General features: G+C 40.0%; 1 protein-coding gene across 1 annotated transcript in view; it reads right to left on the reverse strand.

Moving 5' to 3' along the window:
• Nucleotides 1-24,342, reverse strand: part of insra (insulin receptor a) — a 72,121-nt gene that overhangs the window by 38,733 nt on the left and 9,046 nt on the right. The window contains exon 2 of the mRNA XM_078264192.1: nucleotides 18,700-19,248. Within this exon, the coding sequence (XP_078120318.1) occupies nucleotides 18,700-19,248 (549 nt within the window). The remainder of the gene's footprint in view (nucleotides 1-18,699; nucleotides 19,249-24,342) is intronic.

A 24,342-nucleotide genomic window follows, 5' to 3' on the forward strand; every position in this document is an offset into this window, starting at 1 on the left:
CAGTGTGTGTACTTACGGCTACGTTTGTTACGTACGCTAATTACGTAAGAAATCCCCGAGATCGCGTCATGTTTCTTTTCATTACGGCGGTTGCCTGTTCAGAAGTCAGAGATGATGTAAGTTTGTACTCTATTTAGTTATTGTTGCAGCAGATTAAGCTATTTCTAAGTTTTGTCGGTCTGCAATGAGTACTGAATGTTAACCGTTTTACCCTGTGATGTGAAGCTGCTAGTTTATCTGTATTTTGCTAGCTTGTTAACTTTCCACTGTTCATCACACGTTATCACAGCTAGTGTGTGATACGTTTTTTTGGGGGCTTTAATCCTCACTGTGCTGGAGAGGATGCTCATTTTACTTGCACAGTGTGATAATTGAACATTTTGTTTTAGTATTTGTTAATAAGTGATTACTAACCCATTGTTATATCAGATAATAGTAGTTATAACAGCTGTGACATTAATGTACCTTTTGGGGTTTTTTTTCAGAAACTTCCTTCATATATCCAGCAATGTACAGCTTGTGACTGCCTGTAATGCACCATCTTACTACCAAGTAAAAAGTTGAACTCCACCTGGTGACTCGTGCTCTCTGATAGGAGCCCTGGAGCAGCTAATACATATTATCCAGCATTCACAGGGTTAAAATCCCAACAGTTACAATTATAAAAATGTTACGAATCATTCCTTGTACTGCTGCTACAGCCAAAGGAATTGTGAGTGTCCTTTAGGCTAAACATATGAAATAATATAAACAATATGATATTCAAACTTTTGACTGCTTTCTACATAATACAATACTTGTAATTTTACTTTCAGTACTTGAGTAGTACATTTTAAAATAAACTACTTGCAATACTTAACTACAAAAAATATTGAATACTTAACTACTTCCACTTAAGTGTGGTGCTTAAAGAGCAGTAACGTTAATTTGACTGGCAAAACAGTTGAAGTCCTTCTTACATTACACAATAATAAAAGTCATAATTTTTAAGAAGTCAAACGTTTTTGATCAATCTTTACTTCTTCCAACCATATGTTAAATTAAGAGTCAATGGATATTTACATATTGCAATAATATCATAATCCTACAATGAATCATTGTGAAAACTAAACTTTCTAGATGTTGTGTTGTTACTTTGGCCAGGTCATCATCAAAAAAGAGAATTAGTACATTCATGATTTTGTCCATGTTGACATTAGTTGCTTCATGTACATTTATTAAAAACTTTGCATTGTTTAGCTTTTCATATAGCTAGACGTCTAAACTCTGGGACAAGGCCGTTATGTTTACATACCTGCCATGCTGATTCCAAACAGACAGCTTTGTCAAGGCAGTTTGGGCTTCAGATAGCTTTTACACAGTGGCCATCGTTAATGACAAATCCTGTTCCGCTATGAACGTGCACACACGTATCGTTTCTATCACAAACACGGTCGGTCAGTGAAGGCGCAGTCGCAGCGGTAGCCGTCGTTGCCGGTAACGTACTGGTATGACAGAGTGCACGGACTGAAGCTTTGTGACTAGCATCTAATGATAATAGCAATAGCAAGCACTTTCTTAACCAGGGCTCTAGAGTGCGACCATTTTGGTCGCACATGCAACCAAAATTTGTAAGGGTGCAACTAAGATTTTTCCTAGGTCGCACCGGTGCACCTAACGTCCTCGCATCCGCTGCCTCTCCACGAACGAAGCAATGTCGTTTATATCAATACGGTTTAATGTTGCGTTACATGACCCATTCCTTCTGTAAAGCCGTGCCTGTGTTTGGATCTCTCCTCCGCGCAGCACGTGTGATGGAGCCTGCTGGACCTGGGCAAGAGATGTGACCCATGGCCAGAATATCATAGTTCATAAAAATGCAGCGCAGTGACGATACAGACATTTCATAGCCTACACAAGACGTGTGTAACGCTGCTGACCCGCCAAAGCGCATTCGACCTGTTCGGGCTTTATTTTGATAAGAAAGCTGAAGACATAAAAGGGGAGAGAGAGGGGGGAATGACATGCAGGAGAGGGCCGCAGGTCGAAGTCGAACCTCTATATATACCAACTGAGCTATCTGGGCGTCCTCTCTCTCTCTTTTAATCAGTCTGTTATTGTTGTTGAAAACAAGTGAAGGAGCTTTCTCAGAGATATATTTTTTTTTTAATATATCCTAAGCTATTTATTTCAGATAACTTTCTGAATGTGTTGCAGCTGTATATTTTCAAACTAGTAAAGGAAACCCTGTCTTTGCAAAAAGTTAGTCTGGATCCCTGTTACCGCTGCTGCTGTACAATATCTTCCTTCAACATACGCTGCAGAAGCAAGCACCCGGCTCCCTCAATTTGAGACACCAAGTGCTAAACGGCTTCCCGTCTTCACCCTTTTCCTCTTGTCCTCTATTCATGCACAGCGCCATTTGTTTTGTAACGCCTTTCTCAACTAAAGCTGTATCTACATGCTTCAAGTTTGATAAACTTTGCCTCCATTTTTTTTAGCCGCGTTACCACGGAGGTCACACCGCACTCTCGCTTAAGTAAGTGCTGTCTCAATACTCATTTTGGTCAAGGGGTAGGGCTAAGGGGAAGGGCTATATACCCCTTAACGCCAAGCAAGGACGCAAGCTTACTTGAAAAGCAAGGGGTATCCAGATTCATTGCGCAACAAGGAAAATGGCTGCCAGGTCGACCAGAGAGACCCATAAATGTAAGTATTTTCGGCTTAAAGAATTTATTTAAAAATTACGACGGTCTTGTTTTGTGCTCTACACAGTCCTGTACATATATATTTGCAACCATATTTGTAATTGAAATGTTTTTAAAAAATCACTAACTTGCTATGCTAACGCTAAAGTTGTCATTAACACTAAACGTTAACGTTAGCTACATTGCTGTACAGTCCCGCATTTCTCTGCCTTGAATGGAATCCATGCACGTCTACAGTGTTAACTAAACTCCATTAGCAGCGAATTTCGTTTGATATCAGTGTATAACACTACTTGCTTTGGAGACATCGATACGTGCTTTACATTTACCGTCCTGTATCACACACAGGGACGCCGGAGGAAACCCAGCAGCTGATCCACTTTCTGGGCTGAAAACGAGCAGAAGTTTCTGCGTTCATGTTGTAGCCATTCATTATTGTATTGGTACTGTATTATTGTAAACGTGTAATTCATTCCTGTTCATGCACCTGTACATTGTTGTTGGTTATGATACAGGACACTAATGAAAGAAATGGGGCATTGAGGGGAAAGGTTACTGGCCAACAGGCATCAGACTGGAATTTCAGAATAGCTGTAGTTTTTTGTTCGTTTGTGGTCTTGTGTGTCTTGTTTTAGTTTTATACATTTGAGTGCCTTTTTTATATGTGTGTGACATGTAAGTTATGGTTCTAATAGTTTTAATAATGTTTACTTTATTGGGAAATAAAGATAGCTTTTTGTTAACAAAGAAAGTGTTTCTGAACATCAATGACATTCAAAACAGTGATAACTGAAACAGATATACACCACACCATGCAGTGTGTATACAAATATTTATTGTAAACAGACCTAAGTATGTATGATGATGTAACCAAGTGGCGTCTCATTTCATAGGGGTATGTTTTCACCCCGACCCCTTACCACTCATTTTCGAGGGCCTAAACTAAGGGGTAGGGGTAAGACAGAGAAATGTGATTCAGCCTTAGTCTTGTCTGACACAGAAAACCCAAGACAGCTTTCATTCAGGACCGATAATTGTCATTCTGACATCTAAATATTTAATCCCGCGTCAAAACACAGATGACAAAGATTAAGACTCAAACAGAGATAAATTTCATTAAAATCTAATAAATAAAAGCAAAATGAAGCACACCACAAAATTAAGCACACCACAGAAAAAGATTAACATTGTTGCCCGAAAGTGACTTTATAAAAAGCAATGGGAAATGACCTGGTATACGTATTTGTCTTATTTTTAATTGGTAACCACTTGTCAGCTGGTCTGACTCCGCAGCAGCAGGGCTCGGTTGAGATGACTCGAGCAGCAACACTAACCGTAAACAATTTCATTAACCGGCCCTTGCCTCCAATAATAGAACAAAAAACACAAACAACATGGACTTTTTGTTTTTAATGTCGCTCTGCCGCTGCTGTCATCTACAGGCAGGATATCCAGTTTGTCCGTGACTGGAATAGAAATGATAAACACTGCACTCATTGATGGGCAAGTACACTGCCTGCTTTGCAGGCAAATGACGCACGGCACAGCCTTGAATCTTCATTTCCTTCCAGGGCTCTGTGTTAGGCTGAAATAATGACTTTGACTACCTTTGATGACATCAAGCATTAATCTCACATTTACATCATTAATGTAACGACAACACACTGTCTTTTTCAAAATCAAAATTTGACCCAATGCAATTCTTCTTACTTAGAGAGCAGCAGAAGAAATAAATAAGAAATATAAGCGGGAAGAAAATACACCAGAGTCACAGTGGAAGGTCCACTCAAAAAAATGTGTTTCTTGCTGCCAAAGGGCAAGTGAAGTCTTTTTTCATTAATTCATTTGTACGCCACTTTTACTCACAAATGAGGTCAAATCCAAGACAAAACAGCACAGGTAGGTTCTGGTGCTTGTGTCTTTTGAGTGCATGTTGTTTTTATGTTTCCAGCAGTGCCAACAACAGATTATGTGCAATACAACGGAAATTTGGGTAAACATGACCAGTGATACAGACTTGGCAAAATTCCCTTTAGATAACTTAAACCGATTTAGCATTGTACTCCTATAACATTGTGGGACTCACGGAAAGTATAAAAAAAAAAAGGATCAAAATCGATAAAGCAGTGATTGTGATATCAAAATATCACAATGGAAGACTTGTTTTTGGATGTACAAAGCCATTTTCTACTGCAACATTTTACAATGAGTTTTCTATTTTGCTTTCCTTGGAATACAGTAAAAACACTTACTCATAATCTTTAAGGCTTTGAGATGCTAAAATCAATTGCATTGAGTGCCTGATATTAGCTCCCTTTCACAAAACACCATTTTCAAGAGCACCATTACATTTCTTCATTCATTTTCAGCCTTGGGTCCAATCAAAATAAATATTAAGGCTTGGCTCTGACACATCAGTGCCATTTTATGGAGTTAGGTGTTATAATACTAAACAATAGTGATATTATTATATACTAGTGCAGTGCCCGTTGAAAATGTGCCTGTTTGGAACGGGCCGATTGCTTAGCCTGTGGTATTGCTGCTTGTAGAATTCATCAAAACCAAATTGTACCCATAAAATGACTTACAGAAGGACCCCAAACCACTTCATATGCAACTCCCCTGTATACCCTACTACTAACTTACTGATTTACCTGACAGAGAACGTTGCAGAGAGAAGGAGAGAGAGAGAGAGAGTTTTTGTCTCGTGTCGTATGATCGTTAACAAATTTAACATTTCAGCAGAGGTGTTAATTTCCATGCAGGTTTAGTGGCTTGACAGATAACGGTGAAGTAGGGGATTTGATCCACGGGGGTATTTTGGCGACGGTAATGTCATTAGTTAGCAGTATACTTAATTAACCCGGGGTGAGTCTGATGAAAAGTGCTGTGTCTGCCCGGTTCAGCTGTGAGATTTTCTCGCATTGCACAGCGCTGTGAAGGAATAATTTGAAGCGCCTTTTTTCGCCAACCTTATTCCACACAACAGTCGCGATGAGGTGTATTTCACATTTTAGCTGCCAAAGCTCCGCTGCTTTCTTCGACCCTCTCTGTCTCCGGTCCTCCTAGGGCTGTCAAATGATTTTTTTTTATAATCGCGATTAATCGCTAAATTTCTATAGTTAATCGCGATTAATCGCATATTTTAATCACATGATTAAAATTCTATTATTTTGCATTTCAGAACAGTTTTTAAGTACATATTAACAATCAAAAGCAATTTTTACCAGTGTATTTTGATTGGGAATCAAATTAATGCAAAGAAAGTTACTTTATGAACTTGATTTTAAGATTTGTAATTATTTATTTACTGTAAACAAAAAAAAAAGTGTGAATCTGTCATTATTGCATAATTACTCCAAGTACCTAACTAAAAAACTAAAAATCCCTATCCTTACTAGAGTCAATATAGTGTTTAGTAACTCCTAAATAATGTTGATTACTCACTGACGTCCAGTGATCACCGGTTAATGTTTGTTAAATTTGGGCTGCTTTCTCCGTGTCGTACAGGCTGTGTATCCGTGAAAACTACGGTCCACCTCGACGGCAACGAGACAGGTCAGAACATACCAACCGTAGTACGTCTTTAAGACCCGAGTCCTCTACGATGCTGACAGGTCTGCAGTTAGTTACCACCCGTTTCGCAAGAGCTGTAGTAATTTTTGGGGATTTGGTTTCATCCACAGGTCGGCAAGTAGCACGCTATGCTAGCAGGTAGCATCACGTTAACTGTACTACTATACTTAGCTACGTAGGTGGTAGCTCAAGCTTGACGCGCTTCGGTGATATTTTAATTCGGCTTTACACAACGTGCATGTGGCTTTCGACTTGTCTACAAGCTGTCCGGGAGTTTTGGAAAATAAAAAACGCCATTCAGGATTTCATTGCCGCCGTCTTTCTCCATCATGCCTGCAGCCTGCAGCAGCAGGATGTGTTACGAGGAAGTGGCAGCTTGATGATAAGTAACGGTGCTGCAAAGGGTCAAAATAGTAGCCTGTTGGGCACGACGCAAAGCCGAGTGAAGTGTAAAATAAATTAATAAATGCCGGCATGCGATTAAAAAAAATGAATCGCATCGCGTCGGCCCTTAATCGCATTGCGATTAACGCATTAACGCTGACAGCCCTAATTTATATATATATATATATATATATATAAATAAAAAAAATATATTGGGTGCAGGTACAACAGATTTCCTTGACAACCCAAAAATGACTTTCCCAAATAATACACACCCAATTTAATAAAAAAAAATGACAAAATAAACTAATAAAACATTTGGATCAAGGCATCGTGTGAGAGTAGATAAAAAAAGAAAAGAAATGCCACCATCTTTAAAATGATCAGTAAAACAGCAGTGAGCTGTTGTAAATCGAATGGCTGTGGTGAGTTTAAGCGCGTACATTGGTAAAGAAACGCCTGTCGGCCCAGCTTTAACAAATGCCTGAAATGCCTGGGATTCCATGGGAATGGCTCCAGGAGCTGAACGGCGAGAGTTCGCAGGGTGCAGCTCCACAAGACTGAGTGCCAGAGCAGTTAAGTCAGCTCAAAGGAAAGAAGTTATGGAGAGAGAGAGAGAGAGAGAGAGAGAGAGAGAGAGAGAGAGAGTGTTTTTGTCTCGTGTCGTATGATCGTTAACAAATTTGAGAGTGTGTGTGTGTGTGTGTGTGTGTGTGTGTGGCGGGGGGGTCTGCATACTGAACCATGAAGAGAGTAGACTGTCAAGGCTGGACGAACACATCTGTCACATCTTGTCCGATTCCTTTTTGTATTTGTGTGTATTTCAAGTTGCCTCCTTTCCAATTCAAATATCAGCATTAGCAGCTTTATTTTCTTGCTCTGAGTGTTTTAAATGTCATCTCAAAACCTTTTTATCAATGCTTCCTTGGGACGCTTTGTTCTTTTTTTACAATTGTGATTTGTGTTAAATGTTCATTCAAATGTTTAACTTACAACTTTCTGCACCAAACGTAAAACAGAAAGAAGCCAGACTGATCTCATGAAGTGGCGTATATATGACACGCCAATTGGTATGCCGTTATTGCCATGTTATGCAGACGCACACTCGCTTTTCAGCGTGTTTATCAACGCCGTTTGGCCTCCATTGATTTACATTACCTTGCGTTAGCGTGTGAATTGACGCCGTAGCGAGTAGTATGAAAGGGCGATAATCTGCATAGGGAGGTTTGCCGGGGTGGTGGATGGGTAAAACGCAGGACTTTCACACAGGAGAGCGGGGATCGCGTCCCGCGTGTGATGTTTCCTTCGTTTTCCACGTGTGTTGTTTCCTTACCACGTTTTTCTTTTTTTTAAACCCAACCCAGTTCTTCTTTTCCTAATCCCAACTGGTTTTTCTTTTCCCCCGCGTGTGGCGTTAACCAAGCGTAGCCTCGCGATAACACGCCACGTGGCTTTAGAAAGTGGCGTGTATTTTTACGCGAAGTCATGATATCACGTTGAAGAAGCATTTATTTTAGGGAAAGCAAAGACACCAAAGATGAAAGACAAATAGCACACAGAACTGAATTTTTGTTAAGAAGCCTTTGCACAGTGGAAAAACAGAAAGAAAAGAATTCAAACATGACGCCTGGGCTGTAATGCTTTTTTTGGACAGGTAAAATACTATCAAAAAGAAAATCTATGGCCACTAGTCATGTGTGCATGTACAGTATATATTATACTTGGATGACGTTAAACTAACGCTATGTGAGATCTCTAAACGGAGGTTGCAGTCCTGTAATAAAATCCAAGCAGTCCTTTTTGAGGAGTTGTGACAACAAATATATTAGGGGTGTACGATTCAGAAAATGTCACGATTCGATTCCGATTTTTAGGCTCACGATTCGATTCAATATCGATTTTCGATTCAAAAACGATTCTCGATTCAAAAAAATGATTCACAGTATGTAAATATAGTTACTTTTCCCATGTGATTGCAGTAGACATACAATTTAAAAGAAAAGAAACAACAAATTAAACGTAGTTTGATATTACTTCATGTCTACAAAAATAAAAACTTTTGCAACTAAAAACTGCAAAAGTGTCAAGCTTTGGCCAGCTTTCAAATACATTTAATTCAAGTATAAAACTTTTAAATAACAGCTTTTACATTTAGCTTTAAAGTGCTGTACTCAGATCAAACAAAAAATACTGCTAAATGTGGTTTAAGGAGTACTTCAGCTACCAAGTTGACTGTTGAAATGTGAACTTGACTGGGCACATTGAACTTCCTAAAATTAGGCCCTTTCTTTTTAGAACTGTGGCAACTACAGTCCATTCAACAGAACTTTTGTGATGTGTCAGAATCACATAATACATTTAGGTGTGTGTGTGTGTGTGTGTGTGTGTGTGTGTGTGTGTGTGTGTGTAACCAGTTCATAGTCCACCACTGGCTGGAATCTGTACATTCTTTTGCCGAAACAGAAGCTGGTCTACGTGTTTTGGAGTGAGCATGCTCCGCTGTGCAGTTACGATGTCTCCGGCAGTTGAGAATACTCTCTCTGACGCAACGGTGGGAGTTTAGAGCATTGAAAGAGAGTGCTTGGTTCACTGGCACCGTAGGAGGAGGTACTTTAGGTTGTTGTTCATCCACGTCTTTAATGTTAATATCTGGGTGATGCCATACCATGCGAGTTCTCAAGTTTGTGGTGTTTCCAAAATACTTAACTTTCGCTTTGCAAAGCCTGCATGTAGCATGATTCCTATCAAGTTCCGTCTACCCCTCGAGGTTATAAAAGCCGAAATGTGTCCAAACTCTCGCCTTCAATGAGGATGGTTGAATAATTCTTTCTGTGAGGTTTGCCATTGTTTGTGCCGACTGAACTACTTCTGTTGCACTTGTTCTTCTTCTGATTATGACAAGAGTGCCCAGGCGTCAGTGTGAATTTGACGCAGCGCCATCGAATCAATTTTTTTGCACACCCCTAAAATATATATTTTCACATTGTGAGGAAGGGTAAAGTAAGTTAGTCTTGACTGGTGGTTCGAGGACATTTTCATTCAGTGGAAGAGGCATATACGCTCAACAGGGCCGTAACGTCTTTCACAAGCACACATCTTGATTTTCTATCACCTTTGTTTCAGTTGAAACTAGGGGTGCACGATATATCGACTCAATATTGCGATAATTACGCGATATTTTGTTTGCGTTGCATCATGCCCGACATGTACCCAAAGAGTATAGAAGCAACAAGGGGCGAAACTCATTAGAACGTTGTGTTACATTCAGTCCAAGATGGCGGAGCTGCAGTTCCATTGAGTTTCCCCTCTTGTTACGTCTATACTCTTTGATGTACCTCTCGAAAAATACACATCACTTGGTAGCGTTGTATTTCCCCCGACTCATTTCCTGGTTCTCCTTCTCCATCAACAACATGAAATCAAGGAGAGGGTTAACTTTTCCTGCTCCAGATTTCCCACCGTGGTCAGAAAGAACAGGGGAGACACTTTGTTTCCCTCACTAGGACTCTAGAGTCGCTACTCACTCCGAAGAAAATCGCCGTCACTCTCTCACTTCTTCCTCGCTCTACCACACACACACACACGCCGGCTCGACGCACACACCAGAGCACGTATAAACATCAGCTGCGTGGAGCCTCCGCAGAACCATAAAACGAAGCGAAAGAAAAGAAAGGACCTGAAGAGAGAGCGAAGAGTGGAGCAAAAAGAACACAAAAGTAAGAAAATGAGTGTTGCTCTGGGAGACGATGAAATAACAGAGATTGAAAGGAAACTTTAGAGGCCAAAAGTAACCTACAGTCACATTAGCTACAAAAGAGAGCGACATGCACTCGCTTGTGGGCGTGCCTAGCCAACACCTGGTTGCTTGGCAACAGTAAACAAAAATTCTCCAGTGCTACCTTAAACCACTTCGTAAAAGTTACTTCAGAGGTATTGTTAAGTCACAAGAACGATGTTTTTGGATTTAAAAGTATTTCTTGATAAAAGTAACACAATATATGAGATTAAATGCCAAACATATCAGATATATACATAAATACGATGTCCTGAAGCGTTTTCCACCATCTTGAATTATTTTCTTCGACTCGCTCGAGTCACTGACATACGTCACGCTGCCCTCACGCTGCCTTCACTCTGATTGGCAGTCACTCGTGGCCAAACGGCCACTCCCAGAGTGATAGATAAAGACATTATATATTTATAATCTCTATGACATTTATATCTCTATGGCTCTGGCCACTCCCATTGAAAATGAATGGTAGCCTGTTGCTTTGTCTCGGTCTCTTGTAGCTAATGTGACTGTAGGGTAATGCCTCCTCCTCGGTAGCTTGGAAATACTTTGGCTTTAAGCCAACAGATGTGCATTGCATTGTTTTTTATACTGTAGTGTATATACAACCAGTAAAACATGTCTTGTTCTATACACACGTTGTACCAGTCCAATATGACCGTCAGTTGAAATAAACCTTGTGTTGTAAGAAAACTTGTTTTATTTGTTATAAATCTATTTTGATGCGTTTTCCCATAACTTTGGTAATTTTACATATGTTTAAAAATATCGAAATTAATATCGATATTGCAATATCACATTTTTTCAATATCGTGCAGCCCTAGTTGAAACCAACTTAATTTACTTGTTGCAGTGAAGGGCAACAAAATGCAAAAAGCTAGAGATTTAAGCTTAAGGGCTTAACATTATATAGAGGATACAGAATAAATGAGGAGCGATGACAAAAATAGAAACAGAAGGAATGATTCATGTGATGAGGGGACGACCGGAGGCCTGTACTACGAAGCAAGATTTGGCGTTAACAAGGTAACTTCAGGTTCAACACAGGGTTTTGTGTATCACGACGGTGGATCACTGTTACCGGGTTAAATCACTGTGGTAACTTATGCTGAACACCTAACCTGGTTATGTTGGAGATTAGAGATCAACCGGTGTAAAAGCACCGCCTGATAACTGCGTCACCGTTCTCATAGAAGATCCAGTGGAGCTCGGTGCGTGGAGAGAAAGAGAGGTGCGTTCATAAAAGTTAAAACATTTAGAGAGCGACAACCACGTTAACATTCCCTGATGGTTATTTTTATGAAATATATAGATTTTAATGGGAGGGAATTACGTATTGTCTATTTGTCGGCTTCTTGAGCCGTGTGTTGCCAATACGCACATCGGTTTGAATTATGTTTTGATATTTTTTTTATTTGCTCTCACGATCGCTTACCAGTGCCAGGGGTGCAACTAGAATAATAGGCTAAAGCAACGACAGTTTATGGAAAGCACAAGTGTAATTATGGTCAGATCTTGTGCCTGACCGATGGGGAAGTGATATTGATAAGCGTTGTGATTTATGCATTTACAGCGTCTGCTATTTTTTTTTTTTTGCCAGCTTTCCTCCTGTTTTAGGAAGCGGCAACTGTATTGCGTTTTGCCTGTAAAATTGTGTCTGTGTTCTTCACATTTATGTAGAATTATAGTTTGCTCTTCTTATGTAAAATATATGGCTCTGGTAGATGTTTGCGATTGGTCATGCTGTGCAAACGCCACGTCTTTTATGTGAATGCGTGCGTCGCTGAATTGTGAAACCCTGGGTTGAATGAACTAGTTGATAACCACCGTCGTGACACCACTGTCATGACACAGCTTATGCAGGACCACGGTTGTTAGGTTATGTGAAGCCGGGTAATTTAAATAAATTTAGGGCATGTTGATCTTGCTTCGTAGTAGAGGCCTCTGGTTGGCATGGCTTTCAAACACAGTTCATGTTTTTAAGGTAATGCCACAGGCAATGAATAAAGAAGCCCCACCAGTCTTCAACATGTCAGTGAGACATCTAAGAGACAGGCAAGTTAAGAGTCACGACAATATAATAAAGCCATAGTTTCTTCATGGTTTGTCACACCAGGGGTCACTTTCATCTCAAAATAATAAAGCTTAGTAACTCTATCCTCCTATTTCCCCACAGACAGCTTTACTAGCAGCTAAATTTGTCCTCTTTCCTGTCTTGCTGACACCTCACGGGTCAGCCATCAGTATTTTGGTCTCATAAAAGTGTCTGTCGCTACCGAGGCGACTCCCTCAGCCCTCATTCATAACTTTAGAGAGGAAGCAGACCAACAATAACAGGAAACAATTGGGAAGAACTTCTACGACTACCATTGTACAGGGTGGAAAAGGATCGTGGCGCCAGCGCTGACCATTGTGTATAGGAGCTGCAACAAGGTCGGCAGAAAGGGGAGCTGAGGGTCAACAGTGAGGCGGGACCCATCCCCCAAACCCACTCTTCCGTCCTCACCTTCCTCACCTCCGTAGTGAACAGTGACCTCGCTTTTCCTTCTGATACAGCCTGGGTGAATGACTGATGTGTTCATATCCACGATTACACCACAGTGTTACTCTCCTGTTTCCTAGCAGCAAGACTAAACAATAGCCATCCACTCTGGCTTCACTCAGAGGTTATGCCCCTGTGTGATTTATAACCCACGTCTGGACGGACACACACACACAACATGCGCGCGTGCGCACACACACACACACACACAGAGTAAATTTGGAACATCCATATCAAGAAAGGTCCAGCATCGAGTCCTCGCCTGACCTGACTGAAATGTGATTCATATGAATAATCCAATTGTGACAGCCTGCATGAAACTAACAGTGGTCTCCCTCTGCCAACAGGCTACAGAGGCACACATGCTACAAGTGTGGAAAGTGCCAAACCAATCAGAGGTTGAGGCATCTGCTTAGAGCCGTTCTCCACCTTATGGGAGCTTGTAATATGTAACAGAAGCCCAAACTCTGGCGAAAGCTGCTGCGGCAGCAGAGAAGGAGGAAAAGGACGGTCCCCCTAGGTGTCTCATCATCAGCAGAGGGTAGATAATTAAGATCACTTTTAATCATGTGTGTAAAAAAACTGGCCACCTGGGAAATACAGGCTCATTTATATCCCTCTGGGCTTGGTGAAAGGTCTGAAACTAAAGCTTCCACGAAAAGAGAACAAACACAAGCTGCAGTTGATTACAAAAGAAACAAAGATATTAAAAGACTCTTTTTAGTGAAGATGACCATTTTACTGCAAAAGCACCTTTCTTAACAATGTGTACTCACAATTACTTACACACGTAAAAAATTTAAAGAAAACGCCATAGGATTTCAATTCACAGTAATCCAAATGATGTTTATTGTTATGACAAAGAAACTACTTTATATGTCAACTGGCATTTCCCCAAATTTGAATAAAAAGAAGCCCGTTAGATATGCAAAAATAGGGGCACCCTTGAGGGTCTAGCAGTTTTATGTTGCTGACCATGAACCACAATGTTACGATATTGGGTCATGTAATTTCCCATCGCTCTCTCTCCCCCCATTTCCTGCCATCTGTCTACTGCCGACTCTCTAATAAAGACATAAAATGCCCAAAAAATAAATGGAGAAAATATGCAAAATTAACAGTGCCGTTCAGTGGAAAAAGATAATATCTCAACGGGAAGCCCCTGATTTCTTATTGAGTCACAGCCAATATTTTCAGCTGCCAGCCCCTTTTCAAAGTTCAGCCTGAGCTGTCCTATCAGCCAAACAAGCTGTGCCACATAACAGCCATTACAAAACCATAATCAAATGCCCATTATCTTCAAATTGTTGTTGGCAAGAAATAGTACTTCTTTATAAGTAAATAGACTCAACAGTAATATTTCCCTTCACGCCAGCTCATAATTTCAACTCAATTTTTAAAAGGAAATGAGGGGCTTCTTTGTTTTGCAGCATATGTGTTAAACTTGTGTTTATAACAGACTTGAGATAATAAAAACTAGACACCAAATTAGGGGTTTTACAACTATTGATTATTGCCAGTAAGTCAAAATAGTCCTTTATATGTTGTTGTAACATTGAAAGGTTCCAATATACTTCAAAACAAATACAGACACGATTAACAGGATGGACAATGTAGCGAACATGATTCTGTTTATACTACATAAGGTGTTTGCATACTTGGAAATGCTCACACGCATAAAGCATAAAGCCCACATGTTCATAAATTTTGGGCTGCATGTGGATGTCTGCAAAGACCCTCCCGGACATGGGCTATTGACTAAATTTAAATATAACACTAACTTTTTCAACCAGTTGAGTACTGCACACAGTGTTTACTAGTGATTTAAGGAGTCAAAACTGTGCATACCATATCTGAATATGATATACTGTCCAATGAGTAATTTGTGACATGACAAGACAGAAACAATCTCTACAATGCACAGTAATAAGTGTGTGTGTGTGTGTGTGTGTGTGTGTGTGTGTGTGTGTGTGTGTCCAAATCTAATCAGCTTTGGTAAAGAGCACCTCCTGCAACCTTGCTTTGCCACTTTGCTTAACAGATGCACACAATTTGGTGTAAATTAGGAGAGAAGCTCAAATGACCCGTTATAGAAGCAGGGAAGGGAAATGGGTTGTGCCTCCAAACATGGGAGCTAAGCCAACTTATGGTTCTGCAGCCTTATTTTCTGTTGGTGTACAGACTACATAAAGTATGTGTTACCTGCAGTCACCTCTGGCACTTAATCACCGCATACATTTTGCATTACAACATGTTCTTTTATATTAAGAGAGCTGAAAAACAATTAATAAGCAAAAAATTATGTGACAGTCACAATCCTCTATGTGAAATCTATTGTGAATAAAAAAGGTTAAAAGTAATTTTACTGTCATCTCTAAAATGCTACCTTTGGCATCAGATCCAGCATCTAATTTGTTTAAAAATGAATGTTATTGGAGAGTGACTAGGCAAAGTGTGATTTTTTTGTTTATTTTGTTTTCCTCGAGACCGCAGAGGGTGGGAGAGGGTTTTGTTCTTGTTTAATTGTATTTGTCTGTTGGAAAATATAAAAACAATAAAAAATTGATCTAAAAAAAAAAAAAGCATGTTATTGTGTGAAAAAATATCATCTAAGTCACAGCAACAGAAAACCTGAGACCAGAAGACGATAGATATAAAAGAATGCAACACATTTGGGAACAGTAGTTTACTTTAAGAACTACAGTAGGTCTTAGTCTATAAAAAACAGTAACAGGGCACATTTGAATAGGACATTGGATGCCTTGCACTCTGTCCTGTGGTTCTAGCTAGGGCTTAACAGATATTTTCATGCTTTAGTGAAAGTAGGCAAAAAACCACAGGTCCCAGACCACAAGACCACAGGCCCTGCCCATGCCGAATGCAGGCCCACGACTTGAGATCAGAGGTTGCCAGTCAATGTATGGTCTTGATTCATCGTCAGAGAAGGGCACACAGTGAGGAAATCATATTTGCTATGACAACACTTCCGCCTTAACATTCACCACAATTTGGCAATAGGTCTTCTGGGCCTGTTCTGCAAATGTCTTTAAGGATTTGTGATGACTATTAGCAATCACCTCAAGCACAAAGTCATCAGTGGAAATGGAGGCTGAAGAGCATAAAAATGGTTAGCTAAACAGAAACTGTTTGTAGCCGCCACACAAAACAAACATAACTAAGAGTCTGAAAAAGCAGCAACTTGAACTCTTTGGCAGTGTGAAATGGGTGGGCTTGAACACAGAGGGAATGGCCGATGTTGCAGAAGCTGTGCTTACAGGGGACAATGATAAATGTGCCATGATGTCTAATATCTTCTTTTCCTCCTCCACACATCATGGGCAATGACAACACTAGAATTCTCTATTGAGAGTAAACATTCAAAGACTAACTGGCGAGGTGTTGCATCACCATAGAGTACAGTTCAAGCTACATTGACACAGAACTTGGCCTACTTAACTTGAGCACATGACACAGCGCTGATATTTCAACACTAAAAAGGGACAAAACTAACTTTTGGCAAAACAACTTTTAGGCTGCAATTCTTCATTCATCCTGATGCGAGTAAAGAACCATTTTTTCTTTTAAACACTGACCCTCATGTCCTATTATTTCGTCCAAAAATGGAGAGTTGAATTCTGTAAACCTTGGACTGGTTGGACGTGTGGAAAAAGCAAATGGGGGTGTGAAGATAATGATGTGTTGACTGAAAGTAGCTGAGAGGAACTACACAAGCTTCATGAGCTGCTACTGGTCACTGGCAAAAATGTATACAACAATAATGTTATAGAAGGGAATTATAGAAAATGAATGTAATCATAAGTGTTTGAAACAGTTTCTCATCTACAACAAATGTTTAAAAGCAAATGTTTTAGATGCAATGGCTTGTTAGCATTACAACCTCAAGTACAACATTTAACGTAGAGACCAAAATGTGACAAATATGTGACAAAACTGAGGAAGCTCCATCTGTTGATTAAGACCATGAGATGTAGTTAAAAGCTCTGGAAAAAAAACTAGTGAGTGGACCTTGATATTAAGATTATGACATTATTTAAAGTCTATGTTGCAGGGTTTATTTTCTAATGAATTTGCGCAATTTGCTTGTTGGTAATAAACATTTATACTGTCACCCAACAACATCAAATACAATGGATATCACAAAACGGAATAAAATACAAAAAAGTAGTATTTTCTTTTCCCCCACAATGCATTGCATTACGTCACGTAGGGGAGACGACAGACGAAAGCCCCGTCTCTGTTCACTGTTTATGGTCTCGGTCTGTGCCCATGGTGTTGCAAAATATGAAAATAGAGACGCTTGTGGATGTGTAAGCTGCCGTGGTTAGCTCACCGAAACTACTGCCGAAGCTGCTGGCTGGCTGGCTATGCAACGTTAGCTAATTCCGCTAGCATACGCACAGGCTAACTATAGCCAGTTAGCTTTGTGTGTAATGTAACAAAAATCCACCCATCTCGTAGGAGTGAAGCTTAACATTTCATTCAATACAATTATGGTACAAAAGGAGCACTAACGCTACGTGTTAAGTTGACAACGTGGACGCAGATATAGGAAACTCCAAAGGCAGTTGTAATATTTACCTAGCTGTCTAGGCTAACGCTGTTTCGCTAACGTTAGCAAAACGTCGGCGTAGCGTTAGCTAGCTGTCTAAACTTGTGAAAAGCCGAACAGCACCCCCATCCAAGTAATAAATAAACACTAGGCAAATATGTTGTTACTGGAGCTAGTAGGCTACCATGAAAACATGATGGTAATCGAAAATGTGTTTACAACGTCGGGGGATTTCACAGGTCGGACTGACTGGCAAGTTAGCCCATAGCTAGCATGATGCCTTCTATTTCTAGATCTAGATAAGTTTACCGGTACTTATCTGAACTAATGACATAATCACTGTCACTAGAAAACCTTGACTTTCACTCGGTGCTATTCACTGACAGTAAAAACACCTCTTCCTCATCCCAGTCAGTCACCATAGTTCAGGTACTAGGCTGAGGCACGTCTCCCCACCGTGACGTCATCACCAAATTGTGTTAAAAAACCCAATAATACCAAAAATGACAAAAACTGGCCTTTAACGCTATTTGGAGACATTTTTAACAATGATATACATATGTTGAGTGCTTTATGTACCCATTAATCAACAGTGGTGGTTAACCTGCAACATGGGTTTTAACAGAAACGTTTCCTTTAATGTGGTGAGTTTCAAGGGTTTTATAATATTAATTGGTAATGTTACAGCTGCAACTAACAATTATTTTCATTCCCGATTAATCATTAAACTATTTAGTCAACATTCAACAAAACATCAGAAAATTCTCTAAGCCGAGGTGAAGTCTCCATATTGCAAATTGCTTGTTTTGTCCCACCAGCATTTCAAAGATATTGAATTTACAATCAGATAAAACTAGACTGCAGTAACACCACTGATTCCCTGATTAAACTGTAGTCTCCTTTCTATAGCATAGATTGCTAAGATGAATGCTTTCCATTCAGTTTTACCTTTCTTTCCATACCAAATTTTATGAATGTCTAAGTTTGGGTTCCTTTTGATGGCCATCCAGGACCGTGACATCTAGTACGATGGTCATGGATCAGCGCTAGGTAGTATGTGTTTGTTTGCAGATTGCATGACTCCAGTTCTATCATAAAGAATCCCAGAGATCAAATATATTACATGAAAGTTATAACAAAGACTGCTTACTTCTTTGACAGTGGTTCTGAGTCCAGCAGCGTTCACTGAAGTGTCCGTTGATGGTGGTGGTCTGGCAGGTGGTCTTCCCACTGGCCGCCCCGGGGCAGACGTCTCCACACTCTCTATCATTCTTGTTAGCCATGATGTAGTTGTCCTCCCCTGTGTCCAGGATCTTGGACCAGTCCAGAGTGGAGAGATAGCAGAGATCTGGGTTCTTCTCAATTCTCACGGCTCCTCGGGTGATGTTCATTAAGCTATGGAGGCCAATCTCTCGCAGCTGGAGCATCTCGAACATTACTAGGGCATAGTTGAAGAACAGGTTATTGCCTCTGATGACAGTTAGGTTGGGGAAGAGATCACTGAGGGTCTCCAGGCCGTAAACTCTGAAGAGTAACAGGTAGTCAGTGACCACTGTCAGTTTGGGGAAACTGAGGCCTCGGAAATCCTCAGGCTTGGTCCTGAACATGAGTAAGATCTTCAGGTGGCCTTCGATCACGGTGCAGTTCTCTAGCGTATGTAGGTTGGTCACATTGTTGCGGATGTCCTTGCTTGGACAAACTGAAAAGACATAAAAAGGAAGGATACATTTTCTTTAGAAACTAGATATTTTCATGTATGACTCACATAACAAGTAAACACAAGGCTAAAAACAATATTGTGTGGAATGGCTGAGATGTACAATTAAGTCTTATGGGTAACTCTCAGACATGAACAATAAAAAGACTTCCCAGAGACAATTTCTTTTTCTCTGCTGTTTCAACTGCTGAACATGACTGATGCATTAGGCAAGATGTCTGCTCTGTAAACTGGAAAAACAGGGTTGAAGAAGTCAGACACAGTCTCGAGGAGGAGAAAAATAGATTTCTTGGTAATTAGAGGTTAGGATATTTTAGTGAAAAATATGTGGTTATGTCTCTGGCTTTGATGAAGACCAGACCATCTTCACTGACATTTTGTTTAGCAACCACATATCTGGCTCTGAGCCACTGTCCAATATTGAGTGCTGTCATCAGAGTGAGGCTGTGCTCATCCTTGGTTACACCGAGTTGATTTGTGGAGTTGCTTCTGTAACTCAGGACCATAAAAAACTCTAGCTAATGCATTAAAAATATTTGTCTGGGAGGGGAATTGAAGCATAGTCGCGTATTGCACCAGTAGTAGATTTGTGGCTTTGTCAGTTGTTACCCAGACACATGATCCCGTTTGATGAGAAATTCCATAACTATGCTATTGCGCAGATGAGTTGCATTTTTACTGTCTCAATCATTTTAAATTTCACTGTATGACAATGATACAAGAGATTTTTGTAGGACTGCTAATAACTATTATTAATCCGTCAATAATTTTTTTAATATATAATTTGTATTACATATCAGACAACAGTGAACACAGCTACATAATTGTAACAAACTCTTAAGCATAATACTTGTGTGACATAACACAAGTAATAATGGTCATAAATATGTTTTCCTTTGCAGGTGCAATGTGGGACATTCCAGGACTAATTTTACAGTTCACAAGTCATGGCTGCAGCTGGAGGTGTGCTGCCTAGTAAGTGGATTGTATTTGTTTACCAACGGACCTACCACTGAGCTGGGAGCATTAGGCCAACTGGTCAGCCATGTGGGCAAGAGGTACAACAGCTAGGTGTGCACCTCTTTATGGCAGCAGCTCATTTTACACCTTCTGTTGCATAACAGTACCACACACACACACACACACACACACACACACACACACACACACACACACACACAACTTTAAGGCTTGTTTAAAATACACACAAGATGTCCTAACATGGGTTTAAACTGCAATCTATTTAAAGCAGCTTGGCTCATTAAAAAGTACATTTCTCTTTTTAAACTACATTTAGCTCTGCAGCTCCCTTTGTGGTCTTGGAGTACAGCCGAATTGTAAGCATGAATGGCATGCCACAATCCTGTAATTTCAACACATCCACCTCCAAATGAAACATTTCCGATCAAACTGACGGTAACTGCCAGAGGAGTCTGCAGCAAACGTAACCGACTGTAGATCCATCAAGAAACACATTCACAACTACAAAGAGTCTCCATCTTTCTCATAAAACACACTCAAACAAAAGGATTTAATAGACAAAGACACTAGCAGTGTAAAATACAAGGGGACAGTGGTTCTGTAGACACAGTAAAGTCAACCAGCAGAGTACTGAGTGACCCTGTGGAGAAGGCAAATCATCACAGGGCGACGAGTCCAGGCTCCTATCAGTGTACACTTTCAGCCAGGCCAGTATTTTTAGAACCACATTCCCAATAGAGAATCTAATACACTTCTGCCGTACCGATAGTGGCTCACATTGGAAACTGGAACATGGCAAGCCTGGTGTGTATGTGAGGAATTTTAGAGGGGCAGCAGAGAAAGAACTGGCCGAGTTGATTTCTCAATGTGTGAACACTTAGTTTAGAAACAAAACACTGTTTTTGTTGCTCTGGCGTACAGCACTGAATATCTGTTCGTGACGACATGACACAACTCAAGCAAAACAAACCAGGTGCATCCCAGAATTTAAATACTCCCTGTATTGTTGAGAAAGGGAACAAACTGGGAGACATCACAAAGGTTGCTATGGTGACTAGGCCAGCTCCAGCTCTCCATACATCACCTAATCTGAGCCAAACAAGACTGAAAACTCGGCCATGGTGCCCTGAATCGACAATTAGCCTTTAAAGAGGGAGATTTTTATTGACCAAAGTCTCTCACAGCCTGCACTTCTGAGACAGATTAACTTTTAAGGTTAATTAAAAAGGGGCAGTATGATGATTTCCCATAAAGCCAAAGACCAAAACCAACAATTAATTTATCCTACTAACAAGACAAAACAGAGGTGATTTGTGTTCACTTTTTAAATACACAGTTAATAATAATAATAATAATAATAATAATAATAATAATAATTAAAGAAAGGAACATCTTGTCACCCTGAATTACCAGCCAAACCCCTTTCAAAAATCTGGCAGTTCAATAAAGCGTTGCTTGATACTAAGAAACAAAAGGAACAAATAGTCAAATATTCATATTAAAACAGCCAAATCCAATTCAACTGACTAAATTCTAAGTCACTACAGCCCTACCACTTAATAGCTTTATCAGGAACTTTCAGCTATGTCAGTCTTTATCAGCAGTAATAGTTAACGTTAAGCCAACACATATTAAAGTCCTATGTGCTATGGATGGATCATAACAGCTACTGAGTTACCATGTCAACGGATCCATCTCGATCCCAGCAAACATAATCTGCTGCTAAAGACCATGTGATGTAGTAAAAAAGCTCTAGAAAAACTTACTAAGTGGACCTTGAGTTGGAATTATTTAGCCAAAACCCATTTAAGCAGCATCAAATTGAATTTGAAACAAAATAAGAATAGACAACCAATACTGTGTTATTGCAGTAATACAGTAAATAGCAGGGCTTTTCCTAGAGGAATTTTTGGCACCCCCCCACAAAGAGGTTTTAGCCAGCCCCAAAGAAATATCACCAGCATCAAAATGATAAGAATTGATAATAATAAAAAAGCAAATAAAATCCTCTCTAAATGTGTTTAAGACCAATTTACCAAACAACCGTTGAACAAGCAGGGGCCTGTTGCACAAAAGTAGAATGAAGAAATCCAGGATAACTGAAAAAGCGCAGCTTGACTTAGTGTGGTCCGCTCATCACGGCTTAACCGGTTGCACGTTTGCCGAGCCAGGATGAGAAGGTGAAGCTATGTCAAGCCAGGTGTAGATAGCTGGGATAAGTGCACGTCCACGGCTTTCTTAAATAGACCACGGTATCGATCACAGATTTACTGATGCAGAAATGGAGAAGACGCGTGCAGCACATCTTTAACCCGCTGAGCAGCAGCTTTTAATGGAAAATTACGAGGAGGTGAAACATAATATGCAAAAAGGGAAATACGGCTGTTATCAGACAGAGAAAAAAAGCCCAACAGACAATAGCGGACCAACTGAATGCGTAAGGATTTAAAAAGATCTACTTACTAGTCACTCCACATTTTTACAAAGTTGTACACTGTGTTTAAATTGCTTTTAATATGCTTGTTTTATGTGTTGGTTGTATTGCTGTATCTGTTTTTATGTGCTAAATGTGCTGGTTTTACTGTAAAGTGTCTTTGAGTAGCCTGTAAAGCACTATATAAATAAAATGTTTTATTATTTAGCCTACTTTGCCTTAAAAAGTGAGCAGAGGGAATTAATGTTCCTCGGGAAATTTACCCTAAGGACTAGGCTTAATTTCAAACCCGTATTCACAATGCGAGAATATGTTTTACAACCATATGCACAAATCTCTATAAGCTATGTCTAATTCTAAATATCTTTCTACAATAAATGTTCATACAGAACAAACATGACTGGACAAAAACTAGAAAAAGAAGTAAGTGACACACTGTAAGCATATCTGTAAAACAATGTAGCCTATTATTCAGGTTTTTTTCCTCACTCCCAGATGCGTGACAGCACCAAAATAAAAAGATTAAGAAACTTTGTGGCATTCTAACACATTGCCACTCCCATCTCGTAAAACACGGACGTTTGGTCAGGTGCCATTGTCGTTGTTATTGACGCTAAAAGTCTCCTTTAGAGTCCGCTGCACGGTGTGAGAGGATCCCCCTGCCTCCCACCCGCTTCTCCACGTTGCACAGGGCAAATTTCACGGTGTCTCCGGTGCCAGTGCAACCATTTCTTACCATGTAAAGAACTGCAACAGTAGAATTCACATCAAACTACAGCAATAGTGACAAGTAATGCATGTTAATAAAAATAAAGCAGAACACATTCAGAAGACAACAGAATAACTGTTAAACACGTTTATTTCGGATCAGAGAGGCAGCTGATTTAACACATAAGACTTAATCTTAGCCTGGCTGTTAGCCTGCTCTGGAGCAGGCTAGCTGCAAAGAATAAATCTCCATGGTTACTTGGCTGGGTTTAATACAACCTGCTTTTGTGCAACCAAGTCAAAGCTAAATTCATCCAGGATAACTTGAATATCCCGACTTAATCCCTTATCCTGGTTTTGTGCAACAGGCCCCTGAACTAAACTTGAATATGGGCGCTTATCTCAGTTTTATTTCCAGAGTCGGGGTGAACCAGACTCTCTGGGTGATTTATCTAAATATCAATATTATTAGTTTAACCAGTTTTGTTAATTGGGGTTTTATTTAATCAAACTTAATACACAGTTGATCAAATTGTCAGAAATAGTGGGTAAATGCACAGATTTATGTCAAATAAGGTAACACAGACTCATTGCCTTTACTGTACGCGGACCGATCATGCTTAACTGCAGTAAGTAGTCCCCGCCAAAGGCCCATTCTGAGCCAGGAAAAACCCTGCATAGCCCAAAGAAGTTGTTAGTTTTAGTCTCTTCAGGTGATTTGTTGCTCATCAAGTTAAAGGGGCCTATTTTCATGTCAATAAAATACAATGAAACGATAAGTCAATTAAACGGCGTGCCGTGGACAGAACAATAATTGTCAACTATGTGATAACGGGTTTGTCAATTCAGTCATTTTTAAAGCTAAAGTAGCAAAAACTGCACACATTCTCTAGTTTCAGTTTCTAAAATGAGAGGATTTTCCGCTTTCATTATTGCAAATTATGAGCGCATGT

Source organism: Sander vitreus, chromosome 12 (genome assembly GCF_031162955.1).
Source record: "Sander vitreus isolate 19-12246 chromosome 12, sanVit1, whole genome shotgun sequence".
Lineage (NCBI taxonomy): Eukaryota > Metazoa > Chordata > Actinopteri > Perciformes > Percidae > Sander > Sander vitreus.